The sequence below is a fragment of the Lynx canadensis genome, chromosome A2, assembly GCF_007474595.2.
Source record: "Lynx canadensis isolate LIC74 chromosome A2, mLynCan4.pri.v2, whole genome shotgun sequence".
Lineage (NCBI taxonomy): Eukaryota > Metazoa > Chordata > Mammalia > Carnivora > Felidae > Lynx > Lynx canadensis.
This window is the reverse complement of record NC_044304.2, coordinates 80,172,439-80,194,663: the sequence shown is the minus strand read 5'-3', so window position 1 is coordinate 80,194,663 and position 22,225 is coordinate 80,172,439. Positions and strand designations below refer to the sequence as shown.

Genomic DNA, 22,225 nt, shown 5'->3' with positions numbered 1-22,225 from the left:
TTAGCATTATGGGTTGTGGCAAGTCATTCCTGTGAACTGCAACTAAAGTGTGACAACAGTAACAGCTTTGTAGTCCCTTCATAAGTCAAATGTTTAAACCCAAAGACTTTATTGGCACTCTCAAGTGTGTTACTTTGAAAATCTCCATGAGAGAAGAGCATTTTTTTACAGATACTAATTATCCAAGGCCATGTTCATTTCCAGCACTGCTGTACTGAAAAGTTCTGGGTAAATGGATTTGAAAAAAAAATGTATTTCAAAGATATTTGATATTTAAGCCCCCTGGTTAAATCTCCCATAAAAAACATTTTTTTAAGTTCAATCATGTATAACATCCTGTAAGTTGAACTGTTACACATCAAGTTCTCTAAAATAGAAAAAAACACACTTCTGTGTGCTCTAGAGTTTCTTCTTCATTTTCTTCATGTAGAATTAGCAAAAAAGGGATATAGTTTTCGAGACAGGTGTCAAGACATTAAAAAAATTCTTAATGTAAATGACATTTAAATGTACATAAAAATATTAAAAGATCACATTCAGAAACTTATCTTCCAAAAGAAAAATGGCTTTGGGGCACCTGGGTGGCTCAGTCAGTTAAGCGTCAGACTCTTGATTTCGGCTTAGGTTATTACAACCTTATGGTTTCGTGGGTTCAAGCCTTCTTTGGCAACACACACACACACACACACACACACACACACACACACACTCCAAGGTCTTTCCTTCAGGATTGATATAATATAGACTCTACACAAAAATAATTTTATCTAACATTGCAACCACTTTTCCAGAGACTGCTCCCTGTAAGACCATCATTCTTCTCTTTCATGGAACCCAGAATTTGGAGGATCATGAAATCCACAATAACACTGTGTGAAGTTGAAGATGCTGTCCATAACTGCTCCTTGAATCTCCCTCTTGGAAGAGAACTGACAACCCATAGACTGTGACTTTATAATAACAGCTCAAACTATTGTTCCTTGTTTTTATTTCTCTAAATTTGTCTACATATTGATACAGATTTGCCACTCTTCTGCTCACTCATGTTTACAGTATCATCCTACAATTTGTTCACATCAAGTTAGCATTTCATGCCCTGGAAGAGTCTAGTGTTACCCATAAACTTGAATATTTCAATGTGAATTCTCACTTTAAGGAGATTTATAAATCAATGAGTTGAGACCAAGAGCAAACAGATATCCAAAGCAGCAGGCCAAGGTTCTAAATATGTGGCTAGGCCCTCTCTATTTGAGGTAATGCTCTGCTTTTAACATAGGAGAAGCAGAGATGAAGGTGAAAAAAACTTCTCCCAGCTGTAAAAGACTTTAAAGATTCTTTCACACTGTTAAAATGGTCAATATTAAACATACTTATATTTGTACAATAAACCATAATTTCTAAGAATCAGTCTGTAGGATTTCCTTTAGGAAAAGCTTAAGTATACTTGTATTAAGAATTTATTTTCTCAGAGGAGTGCCTGGGTGGCTCAGTTGGTTAAGCATCTGACTTCAGCTCAGGTCATGATCTCACGGTTCATGGGTTCGAGCCCCATTTCAGGCTCTGTGCTGACAGCTCAGAGCCTGAAGCCTGCTTTGGATTCTGTGTCTCCACCTCTCTCTCTCTCTCTCTCTCTCAACAATAAACAAACATTTCCCCAGGAAAAGACTAAATTGAATATAGAAGAAAGGGTAGACAATGATAATGCTATAACAAAATATCATTAATAAATAGCATTAATAAATAGAAAAATGTAGCTGTTACCACTTGTGATAGTCTTAAAGGCTCTACTACCGGCCTATAATCATTAAATAACTGGGACTTTAGAAAGTGAATATTTATATAATATAATAAAGCAAATTCTTGTTTACTAGTGGAATATACATTCTCTATGGGAATGCTACAATCAAATTATAGAGCTAAAACAAAGATTTTTTTTAAACATAAACATTAAGGGGTTCACTCACTACTGACTAGTTAGTTGCAAGGCCATATATTCTAGGGAGCTTTGAAAGCGGACACAATGTGTTGCTTTTCAACTAAACTTAAAAAAACAGACTTTTAAAAGGCATTTATTAAAATTTAACAATGGAACAGAAAATGTTGCAAAATGAGAGTTTTTTTTTTCAAGTTTTAATTAAATTTCAGTTAGTTAACATAAAGTGTAATACTAGTTTCAGGAGTAGTAGGATTTAGTGATTCATCATTTACATACAACACCCAGTGCTCATCACTACAAGCACCCTCCTTAATGCCCATCACCCATTTAACCCATCCCCCCACTCACCTCCCCTCCAGCAACCCTCAGTTTGTTCTCTACAATTAAGAAAGAGTCTGTTTTCTGGTTTGCCTCTCTCTTTTTTTCCCTATGTGCATCTGTTTTGTTTCTTAAATTCCACATATGAGTGAAAGCATATGGTATTTGTCTTTCTCTGACTTATTTCACTTAGCATAATAGAAGAGACAGCCTTCTTAAGTGATGATTAAGTATTAGAACAATGATAAGGAAACTGGCATTTATCTTAACCTATGAATAACTCTCAAACATTATCATAAAGGACTCTTACTGTTAAAAGTTGAAATAGTAAACCACCATCATTAGTCTTTGTGATGCTGGTCTTAACACAAATACACAATATAGTTTTATTTTAATCAGGTTGACTTCATAGCTAACACTACTATGAAAATAATAGGCTTTCATAATTAGGAGTGTGCAAAGAGTATTAGCTACAAGATTGTTCATTATAAAGCTGGTAAAATAGTGAACACAGGAAACAAGCAAAATGCCCACAAATAAGGAATTCATTAAATACATTATAGTACAGACATAAAATAGAATACTATCCAGATGATGATGTAGATGGATCTTTATTAGAAAAACATTTAAAATGTACTGTTCGGTTTTAAAACAAAGCTAGATTATGAAATGGAATGCATGATAGAGTCCCAAGTTATGAAAAAATAAAATTGAATACATACATACGTCTAATGAAATATACTCCAAGATACTTACTGTTCTTATTTCTGGGACAAGGAACTTTGTGTGTGTGTGTGTGTGTGTGTGTGTGTGTGTGTGTGTGTGTGTGATGTGTATGTGTGTGTCTGCACACACACATGCATGTGTGCACACAGGAGCAAGAGTCAATATGAATGCATGTGTGCATATACATAGGTATTTGCTTAGCTGTAGTTTTAAACGTTTTTCTTCAATCTTTAAACGTTTTTTCTTGTGAAATACTACTTTCACAACCAGAAAATAAAATGAATTTAAACATTTAAAAAGAAGTAGTATTTACTGTCAAGTTTAAATGTGAAGAACAAAGTCTGCAGCATATATTTGTTTACTGTTATTTTAAATTCTAAGTCCAAATAAAGGTATTTTGCATTCTGACCAAAACATGAAATACAGAAAGCCAAAAATATTTAACTTGACATTTTTACTAAAAAACAAACTCAGAAGACAAAATGTCTAAAAGAGACAGTTGGCAGGGAAAAAAGTATATCAGTATATAAATGTGTGTATATATATGTATGTATGTATGTATATGTGTATATGTGTATATATGTATGTGTATATATGTATATATATATGTGTGTGTATATATAGGTATATATATGCATATATATGTATATACACACCAAATATATAGATTCCAAACAACCTGAGATTAAAAAATAATTTTAAAAAAATGTCTGATTTGGAGTTGCCAAAGTGCAGTATAGAATTGAAATTACAGAATAAATACTCTTTCAGAGAAAATTCTGGTTCTCTTTGATCTTTAAAGAAGTCATCTTGTCATGCTCCAAAGGAACCACTTAGAAATCTCCCCTTGCTGTTCATTTGTATGGGAATTCTGATTGCATAACATATTTAAGATCTATTACATTGAATAAAGCAAGCTGTGCTTTAATAGAAAAATATAAAATTAAAAAATCAGGGATTACTTTCCTTGAACTGCTAACAGTATAACAGTACAGTTATTTACCTTCTCAGCATCTTCTAATAGGCTTTTATTTTTCCTAAAGTCCATAAATATTACTTTAATTTCTTATATCCAAGATCTTTAAATGGAAACAAATACTATACATTCTCCTAAGTTCTGATGATACATAGATAATACAGATTTGATTGTTTATCTACTGGATATACAATACAGAAACCTCTACAGAACTGTCCCTTTGGACATACATTTAAAAATTTCTCCAATGTGGTATTTATTATAAATTAGAAAGTCTGAAAGATATCAAATATTTCATTTTAATATTTTAGAGTTAAATCTTACCATTTAAAATGCCCAAACATATATTTTATTTCTTTATCAAAGTATATAAATATTAATAGCACTTCATTTTAACACCAGAAAATAATGAAAGTCATAGTTGGTATAATACTTAAAAGACTTGATGTTTTCACCTAATATGATTGTAGGTACATTTTTCCATTCCATCTTTCCCTCCCCCATAGAAAATGATTCCATGCCAAATCCCTTAAATTCCTCTTTTGAAGTTTAAAATTAATTCCCATGGTTGCTCTTCTATAATCCCCCATCTTTTAAAAAATGCAAAATATGCTTATACATTTTGAGAAATCAGATGAAATCCCAAATATCCTATGTGAGTGTGTGCTATGCTTTTAAAAAGAAAGCCCACACATTCATTCTCAAAAACGCTATTCATCAAGGAGTCTAATTCTATAATTAATACGAACAAGGTAACAATTTGCTTTAAGTGTCCACTCATAATGTTAAATCAATGTTAAATTATAAAGAACTTCCATGGAAATACATAAGACATACACACTGATTATAAATGAAATTCATTATGAGCAGCTCTATTATACTGAATAGCAAATGAATTCTTAATAATGAGGCACTTGATGTGTTATCCAGAACTGGGGTTGACAAGAAAGCCACTTAGCTTCACTTTCTTATAATATGAGAGCAAGTAACTGATATAGCACATACATTTTTCAGTTTGGAAGGAAAGCTTGAAAGGAAATTATGTTTTACCAAAGCTTTTTAATACAGTCTATTTCCTTCTCAGACTTGTCGAAGGTTCTGCTCTTTTTTTATAAGCTCATCTTGCCCTTACCATCAGAAGTCCATAACAACAGATGCTAGAATAATTAAAAACCTATCACTATAGACTCTTCCATCACATCACAGACTAGGAAAATGAAGGAGGTTTATGGGTGTCCTTGTCTCACTTTCTCCACCCCTTCGTGGTTGATGTGTAGGCTTTAATGTGCATCCTTGCACCTCTCCTCCGGCAGGAAGCCTGTCTCTGGGGATCACTTGCAGAAAATAGGACATTGAGTCCATAATTAAAGTAATCTCTTTCCAGGCAGATGCCGCAGTTGGCTCTGTTATCACATATTACAAAAGGCATCTTGAGGGTTATAAAATGTGCAGCAAATAGCTTTGGAGATGAGAAACAGCAATTTTTCATCTAATTTTGATCCATAGACATGTAAGCACTGTATTGCTACTTTTTGGTTTTGAGCCAAATAACTATTATGGTGCTAAGATGAGCCGGGCAGTAACCAAAATTAAAGAATACTTTAGCTTTTATCCTCAAAGTGAGAAAAGCTCTTTTGTAACCATCTTTGCACTTAGCAAATAAGGATGCCATCTCAAATCTGAGCATTAATGCCTGCAGGCGGATTTAGAAGAAAGGCTTATGTAGCTTAGCTTTACAGCCATACTTTCAATATATTTGCTTAAGTTAAAACCAGAGGTTGATTAAGGGACCTACCATCTTAGCTCCTTTGCAACTACGGTGAACATTTTTAATTAGAAGCATTTCTACTGTTTATCATTGGTATAATATTTTTGGACTTTGCTCTTTGAAATATATGTCAGCCCAGATAACTAATATGCTCACATTATTCCTAATCCCTTCTCTAAATACTAAGAGTGGGAACAAATGGAGGACATTTGACTAACGTATTTTTGTTTCCAGCTTAGGACTTGTCAATATGGGTAACCAAACCTGACCTCAATATTGTGAAGCGCTAAAATGGAGATGCAAATAGTATTAACATTTTTTCCTCAGTCCTAAATAAGACAATTTTTGAATATGAACTGATGTAATGATAAAAAGGTTATCTCAAAATCCAGAAAATACGTGGTTTAAATTTTCCTCAAACTGTGTTTATTAAAAAAATTTTATTAAAAAAAGTTTTACATGAACTTGGGCCTTTCAATTAAAAAAATACTATTAATAATATTAACCTTTATATTTTATGCTAATCTAAATAACATTCAAAAGCAGGAAATAACTTATTTAGCTTAATTAATGATAGAAATATTGTATTCCAACATGGCTAAGATATCAACATTATTATTTAGAAGAATTTAATATAATAAAATATCACTTGAATTAGAGAAAAATTACAAAATAAGAATTTTAAATTATTGATAAAGTTTTGTTAAGTGCCAAATTGTTATTTCCAGAGTGCCTAAAATGTTACAATATGAAGCTAGCTGTCATCAGAGCAATGTTTGGAGGTTTAAATAGCATAGTATAGGGGTGCCTGGGTGGCTCAGTCGGTTGGGCAGCCGACTTCGGCTCAGGTCATGATCTCGCACTCCGTGAGTTTGAGCCCCACGTCGGGCTCTGTGCTGACAGCTCAGAGCCTGGAGCCTGTTTCAGATTCTGTGTCTCCCTCTCTCTGACCCTCCCCTGTTCATGCTCTGTCTCTCTCTGTCTCAAAAATAAATAGATGTTAAAAATAAATAAATAAATAAATTAATTAATTAATTAATAGCATAGTATAAATCCTAATTCTCTAACACAGTCATCTGGTACATTTTTGCATTCTTGCAATTTTTCATTTATGGACATATGTATTCATTCATCCATTCAACAAATACTTTTTGTCCAAATAATTTTATAATACTATTGGATTTGAAATATTAGAAAAATATGTATTCATTATCTTGCTACCTCAAAGGCAGTTTTCCATTCTGCATTTTGCTTTCAGTTTTATTTATATGAATGTTATTTTGTCCTTAAGAAATTACCCCTAATTTTTATCCCTAATACTATTCCTTTTTACTTATTTTGTTTGGAATTCATATAGTGATCCTTCCTTTTTGTTAGTATTTGTCTGGTATACTTTTTCTATCTCTTTACTTTCAGTGTTATTGTGTTATTATCTTTAGGTTTGTCTCTTGGAAGCAGTACATTGCTAGATTTTTGAAATTGCATTTTGAAAGTCAAAGTGTATTAACTGGTGAATATAGTCTATTTATATTTATTGTAAATATGTATGTGCAGTTGTTCCTGGAGCAGCACGGGTTTGAACCGTGCAGGTACACTTATATGGGGAATTTTTGTAAACACATTATAGTACTATAAATATTTTATATCTTCCTTATGATTTTCTTAATAACATTTTCTTTTCTCTGGCTTATTTTCATTGTAAGAATACAGTGTTTAATACATATAATATACAAAATGTGTTAATCTACTGTTTGTTATCAGCAAGACTTCTGATCAACAGTAGGCTATTAGCAGTTAAGTTGTAGGGGAGTCAGAAGTTACACGTGGATTTTCGACCATGTAGGGGACTGGTGCCCCTGACCCCTGTGTTGTTCAAGGGTCAACTATACACTTATTCATATTATCTTACACTTTATATTTCTATGCTTTTGAAGTTAACCTTCTTTCCTTTCTTTTGAGGGATTAAGTTTTCTTTAATCTGTTTCCCAATCCCTCCCCTATTTTGGAAGTTATACTTCTATTTCTATTCAATAATTTATGTTTTTAACAAAAGTCATTAAATGAGTCTACAACCTTCTTCCAGAATAACTAGAGAACCTTAGAAAACTTTAATACTGATTTCCCTCCTTCCTCCAACTCACACATTCATGTTGCTTAATATTTTAGTTATTCTTTGCCTTTAAATTCTATCTGAAAATACTTATTGGTGTATGTTTTATATATAAATTTATTTATGTATTCAATGCTTGTTTGAAATTTCTAATGTGCTTACTAATTATTATTAATTATTGCATCACAACATAATTTCCTACATCCCACACCTTTCTTCTGAGTTTGTTTTCTTTTTACTAAAGTACATCCTTTATTATTATCTTTTAAAAGTTTATTTATTTTATTTTGAGAGACAGAGAGGGAGAGAGAGAATCCCAAGCAGGGTCCACACTGTCAGTGTGGAGCCCAATGTGGGGCTCAAACTCACAAACTGTGAGATCATGACTTGAGCTGAAACCAAGAGTCAGACACTCAACTGACTGAGCCCTCCAGGTGCCCTTTATTTTTTTTTTGAAAATTTTTTCAACTTTTTATTTATTTCTGAGAGACAGAGACAGGGTGTGAGTAGGGGAGGGGCAGAGAGAGAGAGGGATAAAGAATCTGATGCAGGCTCCATGCTCTGAGCTGTCAACACAAAGCCCAACAAGGAGCTTGAAATCATGAACTGCTAGATCATGACCTGAGCCAGTCAGATGTTCAACCAACTGAGCCACCCAGGCACCCCATTAAAGCACATCCTTTAAAGCCTTGCTTTAAAAGCTGTTTCTGTGTATGCTAAAAATATCAAACCTTTTTTTTCTAAATGTCTTTATTCTGTTTTTCATACCTGAGTGATAGGTACAGAATTCTACGATGACAATTAATTTCCTTCACCACTCTGAAAATACTGTGCCATTGTCTCCTGGCATCTCTTGTTGCTGATGAAAAAACCACTGCCAGACTAAAATTACAGGGAATCTACCTTTTCTCTTTGGTTGTCTTTGAGATTTTCTCTTGGACACTCTGAAATTTGACTATGATCTATATCAGTGCTAACTTTATTTATGTCACAGACAGAAAAGACTCACATCTTCCTTAATTCTAAAAAGTTCTCCACCATTATCTGTTCAAATATGTCTGTCCTCATTCCTTCTATTCTCTCCTTCTAAAACTTCCATGTGGTGTTCTGTACCAGGTTAATAATGTAAAGTCAGACTCCTTACTCACTGAGAATTTTAGTTTCTCATAAGTGATTTACTTTACCTCAGTCACGTGACAAGCTTTGCTGTTTTCCCAGACAGGGTTGGATAATACTTTGAAGCTTCAGGCTCATGCACTGGGCCCAGGGCCAGCTCCCTCTCTTTCTCTTGCTGTCTTTGCTCACAGCAATAGCTTCCGATCCCACTTAGGTTAAAACTTCAGGCCTAGGACCTAAATCCAGGTGTAAAATACCTGTAGGCCATTGTGATGTCTGCTTCCACTTCCTGATCCAGTTTTAATGCCTCTCCTTTCTTCTGGCAGCTCGTGTCTTCACTTCCTTTCAAACCAGTTTTGTGTATGTGTGTGTGTGTGTGTATATACACACACACACACACACACACACACACACACACACATATATATATACATGTGTGTATATATGTTTACTCACTTTTCTAAAGTTTCTATGTGATTTTAATAGAAAGAGTTTCTGTCATGCCAGCTCAGTCTCCCACAAAGCCAGAAGTCCTCTACAAACATAATTTTAATGTGTTTGAAACAGAAACTTATTTATGTTTTTATCACTTAATACTCCAAACATCTCTCAAGTTGCTATACTATCTTCATAATTACTATTTTAACAGTGACACAGAATGGCAATATAGGATGGCAGCTAAAAGGACATGTTTTGGATGAAAACAGACCTATTTCTTCTTCAAGTTCTTCCTTCAGTAAAAGTGGTTCTAGGAAAGGACAGGAACTGAGTAGGTTGCCTGCTACCCAGGTGCTCACTGAATGGAAGGTGCTACCTTTGCTACTACTACTATCATCACCATCATCATCACCATCATCACCATCATCACCATCATCATCACCATCATCATCATCTAATGGTATTGCAGATTTCATTTTCACTTACTTTCATATTAATGATTAGCATTCTAGACAAGCTAATTTTGAATATTAGGCACATGGTGGTAAATTTTCATCAGGTGAAGACATATTTGATAAGGCCTGGAACTTAAAACACTGTGGCAGGTCAACAGGCACATGAAAAGATGTTCAGCGTCGCTCCTTATCAGGGAAATACAAATCAAAACCACACTCAGGTATCACCTCACGCCAGTCAGAGTGGCCAAAATGAACAAATCAGGAGACTATAGATGCTGGAGAGGATGTGGAGAAACGGGAACCCTCTTGCACTGTTGGTGGGAATGCAAATTGGTGCAGCCGCTCTGGAAAGCAGTGTGGAGGTTCCTCAGAAAATTAAAAATAGACCTACCCTATGACCCAGCAATAGCACTGCTAGGAATCTACCCAAGGGATACAGGAGTACTGATGCATAGGGGCACTTGTACCCCAATGTTCATAGCAGCACTCTCAACAATAGCCAAATTATGGAAAGAGCCTAAATGTCCATCAACTGATGAATGGATAAAGAAATTGTGGTTTATATACACAATGGAATACTACGTGGCAATGAGAAAAAATGAAATATGGCCTTTTGTAGCAACACTGTGGCAGGGGATGCGGGGATTGGCAGAGTGGGATCAGGGACTGAGACCCAGGGGTGGGGGCAGGGAGAGGAAAAATAGTGCCTTAGCCTAGCACAGTCAAAAGGTAGCCCTAAGCCCTGAGCACTGTACAAGAAGGTAACCAGAAGGGATCCCCACCTATCACACTTGCCATACCATTCCCCATAAAGTGAAGGTCTATATAAATTTCTGCCTTAGTGAATAAAATTGAAATGGACAGGTAACTAGCTTTTGACATAAAACTGCCCTGCTTGGTCAGGTTAACAGTTATGATGTTTTACATTCACAGGACCATTGCAAAATCTTAGCTTTACTTTACTTTTTTTCATATGGCCTTTGAAGTACATGGTTACATCCTGGAAATGTTAAGGTAACATTAGAGGAAAAGATAATTCATTAGATTCTCTCAGTGCTGGGGCATCTGGCTGGCTCAGTCAGTAGAATGTAACACTCTTGATTGCAGGGTTTTGAGTTCAAGCCCCACATGTGGCATAGATTTTACTTAAAATTAATTAATTAATTAATTAATTAATTAAATAAAAATAAATTTTAAAAAAGATTCTCTCAGTGCTACATATTAAAACTTTCTGTAATGACGAAAATGTTCTTGATCTGTGCTGTCTAGCAGAATAGTCACTAGACATATATGACTATTGAAACCTTGAAATGTGGCTAGTGCAACGGAGGAACTGAATTTTTTATTTTATTTAACTTGAATTAATTTAAATTAAAATAGCCACATGTGCCTTGTAGCTATCATGTTAGAAAGTACAGTTCTAAACAAATTTTAGAATATATGTGTGTGTTTCTGTATATATGCAGACATATGTGTATACAGTTATGTCTGTATATAAATATAAACATAAATAATAAACACACACATACAGACATACCATGGACATATTTACAGATTTGGTTGCAGACCACGGCAATAAAGCAAACACCACAATAAATGAGTCAATGAGTTTTTGGTTTTCCAGTTCATACAAAAGTTATGTTTACACTGTAGTGTAGTCTATTAAATGTGCATAGACTTATGCCTTAAAAAAGTGCATATTTAATTTAAAAAAACCTTATTGCTAAAAAATGCTAACCATCATCTGAGCTCTCAGAAAGTCATAATCACTGATTACAGATCACCATAACAAACACATAATAATAATGAAGAAGTTTGAAATATTGCAAGAATTACCAAAATATGACACAGACATGAATTGAGCAAATGCTGTTGGAAAAATGGCTCTGGTAGATTTATTCATTGCAAGGTTGCCACAAGCCTTCAATTTGTAAAAATCACAGTATCTGGGGGCACCTGGGTGGCTCAGTCAGTTAAGCATCTGACTTCAGCTCAGGTCATGATCTCATGGTTTGTGAGTCTGAGCCCCGCATAGGGCTCACTGTTTTAAGTGCAGAGCCTGCCTGGGATCCTTTCCCCTCCCCCACACAAGCTCTCTCAAAAATAAATAAACATTAAAAAAAAAAATCACAGTATCTGTTAAGTGCAATAAAGTGAAACACAATAAATCAAGGTATATATGTCCAAGTAAGTCACAGTAGACAAGATAAGTTCTTCAAAAAATTCTTATCTGGAAGAAGCAATCAAAATTCTATTTCATGTTTGCAATAATGCCTTAAGATTCAGAGATTTTACTAAAAGCAGAGCTAAATAAAATCTTGCTCTGGTATATGTTATCTGAGTCACTGTATTGGCAAACCACGGAGTTGTTGCTGCCATGAGAAAAAATTATTCACCTGTTTCCCAGACATCTTTGTCATCACTATTTTGGACTGCATAGGCAATTTGAAGAGAAAATATTAATTTCACACGTGAGGCCTCTAAAACTGGTCTCATCCATCCTACTAACGAAGAAGTACACAAATCTCTGCCCACATCTCATTTAAGAAATTTCTCTTAGGGGCGCCTGGGTGGCTCAGTCGGTTAAGCAGCCGACTTCGGCTCAGGTCACCATCTCACAGTCTGTGAGTTCGAGTCCCCCGTCAGGCTCTGTGCTGACAGCTCGGGAGCCTGGAGCCTGTTTCGGATTCTGTGTCTCCCTCTCTCTGACCCTCCCCCGTTCATGCTCTGTCTCTCTCTGTCTCAAAAATAAATAAACGTTAAAAATTTTTTTTTTTTAAAAAAGAAATTTCTTTTAGATACAGACAAAACTGCTAGTAATTGTAATACATAAAGCTTTTAGATTTACCAACTTGGTCTTTTTGCTCTCACAAATGCTCCATGTGATTTCAGGTAGTAAGTGCCAGGTGCAGTAGTAATCCCATCTCAACAGCAAGGCCTTGTAATCTTGTGGACTCCAAAGTCCATCTACTTAAGTACCCTCCACTAGGGTACGATTCCATGCCATGAAGGGAAGGACAGGGCAAAGGGATGTGTTTGCTACAGGCTTGGTTTTTTATGTTTATTTGGTTTGGTTTTGCTTCTAGACCTAACATTTGGAAAAATAAATATTTCCATCTGAAAGGAAAAAAAAGCAGAGATTAAAGAAAAAGAACAAATTCACTAACAACTATTTGCTATGGGACAGAATTCCACAAATGTAGGTCCATCTCTGGACCCTAAACAAATTTAGTGAAATAGAAAAACTTTCTCACTGTAAAGTAGGTTTACTTTGCCAATAGTCTTATGATTCTGATACAAAGAAAAGTGTCATATGAAATCCCAGTAAACTGCTCTAACATAACCAGGACAGTTTACACTGTGGTTTCTTGGAAGGATGAGGAGACAGGAAGGGAGAAGGAAACAGCTAAAACAAAAGGAATAGTTTGGCTTTTTGAATATCTGTTAAATTTTTAAAATATGTTGTATAATTAATATAATGTAAATAATTTCTTTAGACCTTCCTGGAGATTAATAGACATATTTTATCTCAACATTTTATCACACTCCCTAAAATTAAATCCCCAGGAAGCATCTTGACCTCATTTGCCAAAATGTTGATAAATTGATAAATAAAAACACACATTAGTCTCTGAACTTAGACTGTCTCATTGTCCAAGCCTAATTGGTTACTTAACTTTGATGAAAAACAGGACCTACAGGGAAGTGAGAACCATCAGGGTCCCTGGCCATTCACTTTTAAGGGTAGATAATATTTTTTTTATTCTGTCATTCAAAGGCACATATTTGAATAGCACTGAAATAATTGTCTCAAGTTGGGAAATGTCTGTTTAGAAAGGAAAACTAGACCATCGGAAAGAAATCAGAGGCTTATGACTTAAGAGACAGATAAAATTTCTCCTATGGAAAACAGCGTATCTAGTTTTATTGAACAGTATGGATACAATCATTTTAGCCTTACATGAGAAGTAATTTACTTTTTGCAGTAAGCTATACAAACCTAGAAAGCAAAGTAACATTTCTATGTATCAATTGTTGGCATCCTTATCTGTAGGTGTGAATGCACTCCCAATAAATGCACCCATGGGAGAGTCCCTGATCTTATTTCAAATGTTTAAATAACAAGGCAAATAAATCTGTGGTGTTTCCTTCTGATGGATGGAAATAAATGGGCAACCATACTATCTTTCCGGGGAATCCTCCAGACACAGTGGAATGGCTCTCATCAAAAATTAAAGGCTTCTGAGATACACTCAAGGCAGCCCTTCAAATCTCTGCATCTGTATTATTTCAAACCTGTCCAGTATTCAGAAACTGCTAGTGTCTTCAATTTTTAAAATGATTTTTTTTGCTTCCTTGTTTAGTGTACTTTTTAAAAATGAGTCTTCTAGGAAAATCTTCTCTTAAAATGTCAAAGGTTCAGATACAGTCCACCTGTGTACCTCTTTGCTGGGTGACTTCATCCTCTGCTGTGGCTTCAGTATCTTTTTTTTTTAAATTTTTTTAATTATTTATTTTTGGAGGAGAGAGAGACAGAGTGTGAGTGAGGGAGGGGCAGAGAGAGAAGGAGACACAGAATCTGAAGCAGGCTCCAGGCTCCGAGCTGTCAGCACAGAGCCCGACGTGGGGCTTGAACTCACAAACCGTGAGATCATGACCCGAGCCGAAGCGAGACACTCAACTGACTGAGCCACCCAGGCACCCCCAGTATCTTAAATAGAACACTGCTTGATTCAACTCTGTTCTTAGTTTTCAGAGAGTTCACTTATGGTTAAGTTGTCACTAATTCAGGCACAAATATGATCTTCTTTTATGCTCCATTTTAATTCTAATAGGATGCTAGCGTCTCTGTCCAAGCAATTAAACCTAAATCTACTAGTGATAAGTTTTGCCTTTATAATGCACACATTCCCTCCCTACTGGAATCCCTTTATGATAAGGAATCACATGGAATCAGCATCCAAAGAATGAACCTCCATCATACATACGAGAATCAAACCCAGGTTTGACATATAAATCCAATGTGCTCTCCACATTGCAGAAATTTAAATACGTGCCTCTTATATTTGAAAAAGAGCCCAATATAGTGCTTTAATCATAGTGAATGCTCACAGATATTCCTTGTCCCCCACATACACTCATGGACTAGATATTAGTTTTCAAAGTCTGATTTGTCATTAGTTTCCCTGTGTTTGCTCACTTTATGTAACATTTTCAAAAGATTCAAAAACTTTCAGTAAATATTTTGGCACTAAAATAATTTAAACAATAAGGTGCCTCTCGATATTTGAATGAACTAGATAATATTACCACATTTCTACATATAGAGATAGGTTTCAAAATGAGGCTAGGAAACACATGTTGGCCACTTAAAAAATCTGAGAGATGCTGGGGCACCTGGGTGGCTCAGTTGGTTGAGCATCTGACTTCGGTTCAGGGTATGATCTTGCAGTTCACAAGTTTGAGCCCCACATCGAACGTGCTGCTGTCAGTGCAGAGCCTGCTTTGGATACTCTGTCACCCTCTCTCTCTGCCCATGCCCCACTTGCTCTCTCTCTCGAAAATAATTAAACATTTAATTTTTTTTTTAATTTTGAGAGATGTTGAGAGTGTTATGCTAAGTGGGGTAAGTCATACAGAGAAAGACAGATACCATATGTTTTCATTCTTATGTGGATCCTCAGAAACTTAACAGAAGACCATGGGGGAGGGGAAGGGAAAAAAAGTTAGAGAGGGAGGGAGCCAAACCTTAAGAGACTCTTAAAAACTGAGAACAAACTGAGAGTTGATGGGGGGTGGGAGGGAGGGCAGGGTGGGTGATGGGCACTGAGGAGGGCACCTGTTGGGATGAGCACTGGGTGTTGTATGGAAACCAATTTGACAATAAATTTCATATTAAAAAAAAAGAGCGAGACATTGATACCAACCACCAATTTGATACAATTTTCATTGTATCAATACCATGGGTGTTCTATCATAATAAAATAGATAAGAGATCATTTTAGAGGCAACTATAGTGAAGTAGCAAAAATCACCTCCTTGAAAGTGGCCTGCCTTCTGAATCCAGGCTGTATCGACCACTGGGTGAGTTATATTAGGCAACTTATTTAACACCTCGGTACTTCAATTTCCTCATCTGCAAACTGAGATAAAAACAGCACCTACCTCATGGAATTACCGTGAGAATAACATGGATTAAAGGATGTAAACTACTTACAACAGTAGTTTTCAAAAATACTAATGTTCTAGTTGTTATTTTACAACCTCTCTTCCCAGGTAGTTTCTCACTCACTTTTCAGGTTAGATGTCTGGAAGGTCTCTGTCCTTCCTTTCTTCCCTCTTTCCCTTGTCATGTCTCTACACTTTTGCCTCTTCCCTCCTTTTCCTCCATCTCCTTATTCCTCCTCCTCCTCCTTCCTCTTCCATCTTCTCTCTGTACCCCCACCTTGACCTTGGGATGTTTGGAGGGGATTTACATCCAAGAAGTTTGGATAATTAAATGCCTCTTCAAACTCAAGCCTTACTAGTCACTCATGACTAATTGAATATAAAAGTAAAGACAAACCATACTGATGTAAGATCTGAAGACTAAGCAGTTCTCTGAGTGAAATTATCACTTAAAATGTAAGTGATATCAACAGGTATCGTAAAACTAATGACAAAATAATTTCAGCTCCTGATCCATTTACCACATGTGTACCAGTACAGCCAGCAACTTCATCCTCAGGCCATCCTCTGCTCTATGTCTCTTGCTTGATTATTTTTAACGAGAAAAGCAGTAAACAGATGGGCCCAAATGACTTTGTGGCTAAGTGGTTTATCAATAAAATCTGGTTTAGTCAGACAGTGTGCCGTTTCCGCTTCTCTAGGAAAAGCACACAGAGAACATTATAGAATAATCTTGGATTTTAGTTCAAATGTTCCATAACTCTTATGAGGGGGATTTTTTCCTTGAAGAATTTTAAATGCAGGGGCATCTGGGTGGCTCAGTCAGTTCAGCATCTGACTCTTGGTTTCGGCTCAGGTCATGATCTCACAGTTGTGAGATTGAGCCCCATGTCATGCTCCATGCTAAACGTGGAGCCTGCTTGAGATTCTCTCTGTCCCTCTCTCTGCCCCTCCCCAGCTCTCTCTCTCTCTCTGTCTCTCAAAATAAATAAATAAACTTTAAAGAATTTTAAACAGAGAACTAGGTTTTAAAATCACAGAGTATGCATTATACATTTGCTGTATTAATATCAGGTTATTAAACTGGGTGCAGCATCAATTTAATTGCCAGCTTTAGAGAGACCATGTACGGGGTAAATGATAAATATTAGCTGCCTTGGTTTTCCTCAAATCCAAGACATCATCAATTGTAAGATATTAAGAAATAAAATTAGGACTGCCAGTTGTAAGATGCCATCAAAGGTAACACACAACCATAGTTCAGAGATCCCAAAATGTAAGAAAAATCTGTACCTTGGGATCAATAAAACATGATATCATTATTAGCTAGTAAGAAATATTTATTGGGGCACCTGAGTGGCTCAGTTGGTTAAGCGTCCAACGCTTGATTTCGGCTTGGGTCATGATCTCACAGTTTGTGAGACTGAGCCCCACATTGAGCTGTCAGCACAGAGCCTGCTGTGATTCTCTCTCTCTCCTTATCTCTCTGTCCCTCCACTACTCATGCTCTTTCTCTCTCTCTCAAAATAAATAAATAAAACACATTTTTAAAAATCTTAAAAATTTTTTTAAAAAGAAATATTTATTGAGGACGTTCTATTGTCCATAGTTTCAGTGTTAGGAACTATTAGGTAAATAAAAATACTATACATAGTTCCTGACCTTGGGAGATTTAAAGCCCAATTAAAAAAGAAAACACGTGTGAAAAATTAGCTAATGACATGAATTAACTAACAACATGTAAAAGTTACATAAAACATATTACAAAAGCTTATAAACATAGTTGAAGCTTCATTTCCAAAATATAATTCTTCTTACCTTAAAAATGATGGCTTTAATTTTGGGGATTAGTCAGAAAAGAAAGAATCACGGTATATTTATAATCAAATGCCATAGGTGTTGTGTTATTTTATTTTTGTTTAATACTCAGAGTTAATGTTGAACATTAACAATCCTTTTCAAGTATTTCTGGGCACATACTAATTACAGAAACTAACTCTTATATATAGCTCTACTGAACACATCAAAAATACTGTAGAAAGAAATAAAGGTAAGAGATTGCAACTTGAGTTTAAAAAAATCTCAGATAAATTGCTTCAGTGGTCCAAGTTCGATCTTCAGTTTTCCTGTACTCTCTCATAAACTAATCAGAAAGAGATCAACAAATTTTATTGGAAAATATGGGTGAGGGTATACGAACATCTTCTCAGTCAATAAATATTACTTCTGACTAAATTATTTTTCTAAGAAAACATTAAGACTTAAACTACCTAAATTACTTCTCAGAAGAAAATAGAGTTTGATGCCCTGGGAACTGAGGCCAGAAGCCATCAAATATCAGTTTTAAACAGATTCAATTCAAAACTACATCTATTTGGAAACAGGCAGTTGTATACTGCTGACACAGGTTTATTTTGTGTTCCAGCTTTCAAAAAAGTAATTCTTGTTTTAAATGAAGAAGTTATGCATAGCAAGAATTTAGATTATCCTTCATAGCGCCAACGTGAATAAGATGGATGTGCCAAAAGAGTCAGAGATCACTATTAGACTAAAGGAAAAGAGAACACTGAGCATCATTTATCCCAAGGGCCATTTTCTGTGATTTCTATATGTGAGATGTTGTACCAACTGTGGCAGCAATCACAAAGAAACAAAAACGTATCTCTGTCCAATCTAATCTAATAACAAAGGCATTAAATTAACTCGAATAAGTATATAGTAAAATATAATCAGCATTATAATAGAGTTACAAGCAAAATGCAACAGTACACATCACTTCTGTTGTTGATGTCTTAGAAAGCTTTAGGGAAGCATTGGCATTTTAAACAGATCTTGAAGAATGGGTAGGATTTTAATAACTGGAGTGGAGAGAAAAAATCATTCTGGGCTAAAGGAAAGCAAGGAATGTTTAGGGAGTTGTGCCCTATCAGAAAGTGCGTCTGGTGGAAGATAAGAGAGAAGATGATAAGCAGCTAGACTGGGGAGACTCTTCAAACCCAAGCCAAAGGGCTGGTTTTCAGAAAGGAGGTTTAAGTATCCAAGTTTTGAGTGACCAAGGTTGTGCCTTAGGAAGACTAACTAGACAGCAATGTGCAGGATTGACTGGAGGAGATAGGCTGGAGGTGAACAGATCATTTAGGAAGTTACTGTAATCATCTTAGCAAAAGGTACTGGAAGGAAAAGGCTCAAGTATGAAAAACTTTCTGAAGGAGAAATGATAGGATTAAATGCCAATCAGCTGGGTAGGATTAATCTGATGCTTACAGCATGGGTAACCCAGAGGATAGACAGGAAGTATATAATCAGTGATGTGGGAGCCACAGGAACCCTTGAGATTGAACTGTATGTTTTTAAAGGGGAAGGAAAGGTAGTGGTGAATTTTAGAGTATGCAGGTTTTATGGAATTTTGTTATCTGAGCAGAAGGTTCAGAATCGAAAACCATTCAAGATGCCTTCGAGCTCTGTTTTGCCTGACTGTCCATAGAATAGCTATTTATGAACTGCCTTTGGCTGTATTCCATTGGCCTACACATCCACTAAACAAATATTTTGTGGGTGTTTACTGTGTGTCAGTGACTGTTCTAGACAGTTGGGGCAAATCAGTGAACAAAACAGAAAAAAAATTCTTGCTGTCAAGGCACTTCCATTTCAGTAGGAAGTGACAGACAATAAATAACATACATAAATAAAGAAATGAAGTATATTATGCATTAGAAATAAAAAAAATATAGGGCATAAAAAAAGAGAGAAGACTATGAAATAGAAGGAGCGGTGATTCTGGGCCAGGGCTAGGGATATAGTTTATACGGAGAGATGTCACAAGTCACAGCATTTGAACCATTGTGCAGCGTTAATATCTAAGGATGCTGTTGGGACAATGCTCACTGCATTCCCCAGCTTCCTCTTAATGAAAGCACATGAAAGAGTCATTATGTTTCTATAGACTCCCTGACTCCTCACCACCACCTCACCTAACTGATCCCATTTCTCTCTTGGCACTAATGACCATAAAGCTGAAAGCTAAATTTGTGATCTTCCTCCAAAACATGCATGGAGCCTCATGGCATTTTTTTGTACTTGTTTTTATACTTTGTTTCCCTACTGCCTTGACTTTTTCACATACTTTTATCTTCTTGTGTATCTATCTATCTATCTATCTATCTATCTATCTATCTACCTACCTACCTATCTATCTATTTAGAGAGACAGACAGAAAGAGAATGAGCCAGGTAGGGGCAGAGAGAGAGGGGGGAACAATGGATTCGAAGCTGGCTCTGTGCTGACAGCAGAGAGACCGATAACAGGGCTCAAACTCACGAACCATGAGATCATGACCTGAGCTGAAGTTGGATGCTTTAACCAACTGAGCCATCCAGGTGCCCCATACTTTTGTCAGCTAAAATCCAATCTAGAACTCTTAAAGTATAAAGAAATATGCAAAATTAAACTACTAAAGTTGCCTTTTTTATGGTTTTGAAGTCTTTTTGATACCAAAATTAGTGGCTTTAATTAAGGTCAACCTCGTTGAAATACTACATTTAAATACTTACCCTATATGTAATCCCATGAGAGGTATATTTGCCTTCCCTACAGTCAGAGACACTTTGGGTACTTACATGAAATTCACGCAGCCAGTGCCAGCAGGTGGGGCAATCCAGACGAAGCTGAGGTTGGTTGTGGGCAGATGACTCACATGAGACGCCACCACGCTGCACATAAACTGGTTACCAAACTGGTGGTCAGACATGATTCCTGAGAGACAGAAAGGAAGGGAAGCTGTCATAAAAACAAATAAAACAAAGTCTTTCTTACCATGGCACTAACAAGATTTTCTGGACCTTTTTCTTTCATGTTAAGATTCATCATGCTGTTTGACTTTCCTGTAAGCTTTGCAACTTTCCACATTTTGTTGTTAGAAGGATATTCATCATTTAAACCATTTTTGTTAAGGAGTAATCTACTAATTTCACTGCTATTGTATTTTCTTTGCTTTGATTTTATGGACTGGTCTTAGTCCATCACCAAAGACCACCAGGACCACACCTATAATATGACGAGGTTGGATTTATTGGAAGCGTTTACAGCAAATGAGACCAAATATTCTTGGAAACTGGGAAGTACCTCAGTAAGAGGATGTTAGCAAAGGCTTGTTAAAATATTTGTACTTGTGTTAAGTTATTTAAGAGAGTAGGGTGATCTATCTGTTCTGGGAATTTCCTGATTTTAGTACTGAAAGTCCTGCATCCTGGGATTCTCTAATCTTGCTGGGGAGGTTACAGGGTTAGGTAGGTTTGCTTCTGGATTTGGTGTTATCAGAAAGTGGGACAATTTTATCACTGAGTATCTTAATAATTTTTATCTGGGAGATATGAGGAATGGCATAGGCCAAAGTTGTGACTGATAAGAAAGCAGCACAGTCATATTAGCATAGAGAGAGAGATGGTCATTTTTGTGATTTGCACCGTGTTCTTGATTTTGCCTGTGTTCAGACATGATTACAAAGTGGTCTGGGTTTTGGCTCAAGCCATCAGTTTCAAGGTGGCCTTGTCCTATATTGATATTCTCTAAAACTGCTTACATTCCACATGACAGTACCATGACTGAGCTGTGGGCACCAGGTCAGCTCCCAGCGGAACTATCAGGGGATCCTTTTTTTTTTTTAATAAGATGATTTATTTTATGTTTACCTCAGATATAAAATATTAACCAGTAACTCAATAATAAGAAAATAAACTCAATTTTTTAAAAATAGGCAAAAGACACGAATAGACACCTCACCAAAAGATACACAGATGGCAAATACATGAAAAGATGTTCAACATTCTATGCTACGACAGCATGGCAAAGTAAAACAACAACGAAATGCCAATTCACTATTACATGGCCACAGTGCAAAACACTGACAACACCAAATGCTGGTGAGGATGTGGAACAACAGGAACTCTTATTCACTGCTGGTGAGAATGCAAAACGGTACAGCCACTCTGGAAGACACTTTGGCATTTTCTTACAAAAATAAACATACTCTTACCATATGATCCAGCAATCATGCTCCATGGTATTTACCCAGATAAATGAAAGATTTCTGTCCACACAAAAAACCTGCACATGGATGTATATAGCAGTCTTACTCATCATTGTCAAAGCTTGAAAGCAACCAAGATATCCTTCAGTAAGTGAATGGAAAAATAAATTGTGGTACATCCAAACA

At 35.9% G+C, this 22,225-nt stretch overlaps 1 protein-coding gene across 1 annotated transcript in view; it reads right to left on the bottom strand.

Annotated features, from left to right (window-relative positions):
* Positions 1-22,225, bottom strand: part of RELN (reelin) — a 532,864-nt gene that overhangs the window by 357,328 nt on the left and 153,311 nt on the right. Inside the window, 1 exon segment of the mRNA XM_030307797.1 lies at positions 20,631-20,766. Coding sequence (XP_030163657.1) covers positions 20,631-20,766 — 136 coding nt within the window.